General features: G+C 33.3%; 1 protein-coding gene across 1 annotated transcript; it reads right to left on the bottom strand.

Annotated features, from left to right (window-relative positions):
- Positions 1–5,445: 5,445 nt before the first annotated feature.
- Positions 5,446–5,865, bottom strand: LOC111615740 (putative esterase/lipase 1). The gene has a single exon (XM_023357180.1). It carries the CDS (start codon positions 5,863–5,865, stop codon positions 5,446–5,448), a length of 420 nt encoding a protein of 139 aa, XP_023212948.1.
- Between the last annotated feature and the right edge of the window lie 345 nt (positions 5,866–6,210).

The raw sequence follows: 6,210 nt of genomic DNA, 5'->3' as shown, positions 1-6,210 counted from the left end.
TATATATAATATTTTTTTTTTATTTCATTCTTTTAAGTTGATTGTTTTTTAAACAATACGCGTTTAATTTTCTGAGAGGTTTTTAACAGAATTAGAAACCTTAAATGATTTCCTTGAAGAGAGTTTTATTCACCATTGTCAAAAGGGTTGGAATTCTTGTAAGGCTTCTTAACTCTATGTTATTCGTGACTGTTATTATTGCTATTTTCTCATCCTACTTTATTGCTGTTAAGTCTCACAAATCCATCTCGTTTATTCCATCATTGTAAAAAGTAAATAGCACATTAAAAACAACGATTATACATTCAATTTATGTATTGTTTTTTTTTTGTCTATTCGTGTAAAATGCTCACGGTGTAAGAAATGCAGGTTTTATATTTATTTTAATGTATTTTCACGGGAAAAACAAATAAATATATTAAATTTCAATTCGTTATAAATTGTCTCAACTTACCCTAATTGTTATTTAATTTGTGTTACATTTCGCAGAAGTGTGTTATTTTTTAAAGTCAAGGTAGCAAAGCTTTTTTTGTTTTTTCCTGCAAAACTAACACACCCGGCTACAATGTGAAGGCCAACGAACTTCCAATTGTTCCATTATTGTTTACAAAATGTTCCTTCCCTTTTAGAAATGTGTCAAATGACAATGTAAAATTTTTATTCTACTAGCAAAAATATTTTCTTTAGCATTTAATGAAGTTTTATTGCGTATAATTTACGTTTTTCAAATTATATTTAGTTTTCCAGTTATACAAACCAGTTATGTAAATTAATTTTTACAGATAAACGACTTCATGAAGAGATTTGGAAAGACTCCTCTCGGAATTTCCATTGGTGGATTTTTTTATATAAAACGAAATTTCCTGATAAGGGTATGTTCTGAAGTATGCTTTAAATGCATTAAATATGACGATTTTAGTCTCTGTAATCCAAAAAATATTATTGGTAGATAAATCTCACAGCAATGATTACAGAGACTAAAATCGTCATATTAACTAATATACAGCAAACCATTTATATATACATTAAATATGGTTAGTTATAGGTTAACATATAAAATATGATTTCTTACAGGTAATAAGTGCCCTGTATTCGGTATTCTCTTCCTTTATTCAAGTGAGTGGAATTTTGAGAAAGGAAACAAAATGCACAATCAAACACAGAAATACACATCGTAATTAAGTGTTCTTTTAGACATGAATGATCAAATGATATGGATGTAAAGGCCGTATAATCCCACAATTGTCCAGCAGTAAGATAATTCAGTGGAGAACAATTGTAGGGTTATTCGGTCTTTAGGGCCTTCTTATAGCTGATCATATTTTATTCCACTCGGAAATTTCTGACACCAAGTAGGGCCAAGTTGGATATGCGTACCACTAGCGGTTTTGTAAATGGCAATAACATGGCTCGTATATGAGACTAGGGGTAAGAGTGTGGTGTAGGAAATAATCACATTCAGTTGGAAGGAATCAATCAACATATTTAACTAAAATTTTTATTAGATGAGACGAAGGTTTATACAGCACGTTACACATGTAAGACATAGTATTAGAATTTATGCACGCTATTATCGCGGAGAAAACGGGTATAGAAATTTCGGTACGTATGCTGTCAAATATGTCCCACATGAAAAGCACAGGAAAACAGTTCTTGATGCGTAGAGCTCCAAAGTCGGACTACGTATATTGGTTTAGACACGGATAGTACTCACGCAGCATTGTAGATGAAGCAGACAATTATAAATATTAGGAACTAGATGAAAAGGCACACAAACACTAATCCAAACGGCTGGAAGAACGTGAGACGACTGACTAAAATCAGCGATTCCTCGTCGTATTCAAAGGTGGAAACTATTTAGTGGTGAGTAGAAGTCAATAGAAAAGTAACATTAATTGTGATATTTTATGACATTTTATTAACCCCGAGAAAGCGTAAGTTTACACTTTATCAGTTCAGTAAGTTGTTTTTCTTTATTTTGTTCGTTTCCACACAAATTACGAAACGGTTGTATATATAATTTAATTACGTTATATCTCTAGAATATTTTTAATTAATTTGTAACAATGTTGTTTCAGTAATACATATTCTGTGCTGATTCAAAATTCCATGTACTTAATTGTTTCAATGAAAATTGAAGGCTTTCTTCTTCAATAATTTTTAAAAACCTTCCAGAGTCGCACACTTTTAAATATCACACGCTGATCTCTATAATTATTTGTTTTAAAAAAATGATATTAAAATAAATTGCAAAAACACATTGTATTACTTCACTTGCTTTGCACCAAATTATTTTAATTAACTAGTATAGTTATTGTATTCTGTGTATAATTACCGAGTAAAATAAATATGTATTATTTTTAAAGTAGTATATTTATGCCTGTATATTTCATAATGTTTGAGGGTTATCATTAAAACACTGCTGTAAACTTGATTTCATTTATTTGTAAATGGTAACGAGACATATGGGCGAAATGCCGAGGATGGATGCACATAAAAATCATTACCTATGAGAAAATCTGGCCTCAATTTAAATGTTAACAATGTGAAAATACCCAGAAAACTCCACATTGCTGGCTTGTTGGCGAAGCTCAAATCAACCATTTAATTTATAAAAAAATTTTTAAAAATATTATATGTATTATTATGTTTGATGTAATCCGTATCAATCTTTTATATTTAAAGTATAAATACTGAAGAGGGATCATTAAGACACGAAATACATTTACTCTAATAAAAACTTATACAAACAAATGCTCGTTGTGTGAGATATTACCGAGAAGAAAAGGTAATTGGTTTTAATTCTTTAAAATCCACAACAAAACCAATAATAGATAATTTAATTAAATAATATGTTTATGTTAACATTACCCCTGTTATTGAATTTTTCGCGCATTACAATTTTTAACACTGATTAGATGAGATTTCATTACATAATTTATATTTAAGATCTACGTTTAGTCTCCGCTTAGTTTTGAAGAAAATAACTTAAAATAATTCTTCACTTTTATATACCAGGAATACGAAATTGATAAATTTAAAATCGTTTTTCTCTAAATTACGAATTCTGGTCTGCAATGGTTCATTTGGTAATCTTAGTCCCGACACCAGCCATGAAATTTCTAACATTCACTGTATTTAACTAGTGGAATTTGGTCTTTATTCGCTGTTCCAATGCTTCATTTTCTCTATACCACCTATTTTCGTAAGTTTACAACTTCTGCTGCGGACGGTATTACAATCGTTCAACTGGATTCAGATGACAAACATTTGCAAAGTTGTTCACTTTCCAGACGTAACCGTTTTCATATTTTTCTAGTACAAACGTCTGTTGGATAATTTCCAGCATTTAGATTTAGTCAAAACTGACAGTCGGTCTAAGTAATGTCACTTAGAATAAAAATAGCACTTCTTAATACTCTCCTTAATGTATATTTTTTATTTGATGCAGAGGTAAGCGAGTGCTACGAATGCTTGAAATCTTCTTTTTGGGCTGTTTACTATCCAAGCAACACTTACAGTAAGTTGGTATGGCGTTTAAATTTTCACATGTGGATAAACTTAAACCCTATCTTCACAATAGTACGTGTTATTTCCCGTGCATTCAGTCTTATTTTAATGAGACTGAATGCACGAGAAATAACACGTACTATTAATGGGTATTTTTTAAAATTCAGATAAATTAACATAAATTATGAACATATAATTTTAAAAATACAGCATGTCATTGCTTAACTTTCATTGATGCTATTAAATTTGTGATTAGATATGAAATCAGTAGAGAAATAGACAAAAGTTATATGGCAAAGTTGGTTTCAAGTATAATGGAACAATATATGTAAATAATATGCCTGGAAATTTTTATTTAAATAATGTTTTTCGGATACTTTAGAATTTTCAGTGTTTTTTCGATAAGAAATGGAGATTTCTTTCTGTAAACTGTTTGCATTTGCAACTGTCAATTTACTCCCCTTTTCTATTCGCAATATACAATGTAACGAAAAGATAGATGCGGCTATCCCCTTGGCAGAGCAAGTGGTAGGGGGGACATAGATAACTTACAGAGGTAAGATGTTACCTTACCTCTGTAATATCGTTTCACTCTATATAATTAAATTAACATTTATGAATTACATATGATTTTCGAGTTCTTAATATTAACTGATTTTATAAATAATTTTTTTATAAGATAAATGACTTTATGAAGAGATTTTGAAAGATTCTTCTCGGAGTATCCTTCTATATAAAATGTGAAGTTTGATAAGAGTATGTTGCCAATTATGCATTATATATATATACCTGTAAATAACCATATGTTATTTACAGGTTGCCAAGTGCCGTATATTCGAGTATTTTCCTCGGTCATTCAAGTCAGCGGAATTTTAAATAAAGAAGCAAAATGCACGGTCAAATAATAAACATCGTATTTAAGTATACTTTTATGCAAAACTTATCAAATGATACAGTATGTAATTTTCTAGCAGTTATAACGACAATCGTTTAAAAGGTATGTAAAAAATATTTCAATTTTAAATCTTATAATACGCTTTAACACCGATTCTTAATTCGCATAACAATTTTTATGTTTATTAGAAAGTTGTTGTTGGAATAATATCATTGATGAAAGTTAGTATTGGCATGCAGATATTACTGTATAAAATTAATAGAAATCAATGTTTAACAGAATTAAGTGTAATCGACGAACTTTATAACAATGAATTTGTAAAAAAAACCGTTAAATATTATTTTCATTTATTGAAACCTTCTGTAATAACCAGTATAACTAGTGTTGTNTCCAAGTTTTTGAAGGTCAAGTAGCCGGACGATTGGTGGTTCCAGTCGGTCCGGACGGGTTTGGTTTTGACCCAGCCTTTTACTTGCCTGAACAAAAGCGTGTCATGGCCGAGCTTGACTTAGTCAGCAAAAACCAAATTAGTCACCGCGGTTTGGCTTTTGAACGTTTTTGGCGTTTTTGACAGCGATTGATTGCACGAGTTGGCCAGGACGCACTTTAATTAGGTTGCGGCGGAAGAAACGTTTTTTAGCGGGCATGATTTGGTTGAGAATTTCGTTGATCGGATCGGCTTGGGTCAGAAAGGGATTGTGTTTAGTGCGGGGCAAAACAATCACTTTTTGACCTAGGTCTTGTTCAACAAAGTTAACAAAGCGACTTGTTTCAACTACGCGGTCCTGGTCGCCGATGATAAAGAGCGGTTTTTTGCGCAGACTTTGGTGGTACTGGTTTTTGAGAATTTCGCTCATGTACTCGGTGTTAAGTAAGTAGTTTTTAATGATCGGAACAAAGCGACCTTTCTGGTCGCAAATTTCTCTGACGACCGCGTTTTTGTCAACCAGCGATTCGTAAATTCTCGCCCCCGCTTTGAGAACCATATTTTTGATACTTTTGTGAATTCCCTGGCCGAAAAATAAGTCGTAAAGAGCCGTTCAATTGCGGGCGTAGATCATGTGGGGATTAATCGCCGCCACGTAAACAACTCGTTTGACTTTGGCTAGACGACTAAGAGCGGCCACGATACCGCCGCCGAGCGAGTGACCGACCAAAACGATTTTCCGACTTTTGACGTTTTGTTTAATGAATGTTTCGAGCAGTTTGACGTAAAAGTCAACGCCCAGTTCAGCCTCGTCGTGGTCAAGGTAGCGACTGCCGGGCAAATTAACCGAAATGATGTTGTAATTAGTCTTGAGACCAAAAAGCGGCTTAGCAAAATCGCTCGAGGAGTTAAAGCCGTGAACAAACAGGGCCGTCCAACGCATGTTTTTGTCTTGGAGATGGTAGGAGATGAACGATTGGTTAATTTTGATTTTAACTAGTGCATCTTCGGTCGTTTCAACTTTTGAATTCATCGTTTTCCTTTAGATTGCAAATCCGCTGATCTTGACCGCTAAGGTCCCGACCACGCCGGCGTATGTGAGGAGACAGTTGCCCTCAATTTGACCGGTCTGCTCGCTGATCTGTTTCACTTTGATCCGCGCACTCCAGTTAATTAGTGCGGGGATTTCTAGCTCTACGCCGAGATCTTCAAGTTGGTAAATTTTCCCAACTTCGGCAACTTGGGAAGATTTTAAGTGGTTTCAGCTCGTCTTAAGTTCGGGGTTTATTTGTTCCAGTGCTTGGTTAAGTTTGTGTCAGTTTTGGGAGTAAAAACCGCTCACGTAAATTAGTCGGCGACTAACTTGCTGGTTTTTCCG

Source organism: Centruroides sculpturatus, unplaced genomic scaffold (genome assembly GCF_000671375.1).
Source record: "Centruroides sculpturatus isolate CEXI.00-Female unplaced genomic scaffold, Cexi_2.0 scaffold2676, whole genome shotgun sequence".
Classification (NCBI taxonomy): domain Eukaryota; kingdom Metazoa; phylum Arthropoda; class Arachnida; order Scorpiones; family Buthidae; genus Centruroides; species Centruroides sculpturatus.
This window is presented reverse-complemented; position numbering and strand designations above follow the sequence as displayed.

What these genes read in the sequence shown, in the direction of transcription:
- LOC111615740 (XM_023357180.1), bottom strand. Translation starts at nt 5,865, where the DNA reads ATGAATTCAAAAGTTGAAACGACCGAAGATGCACTAGTTAAAATCAAA.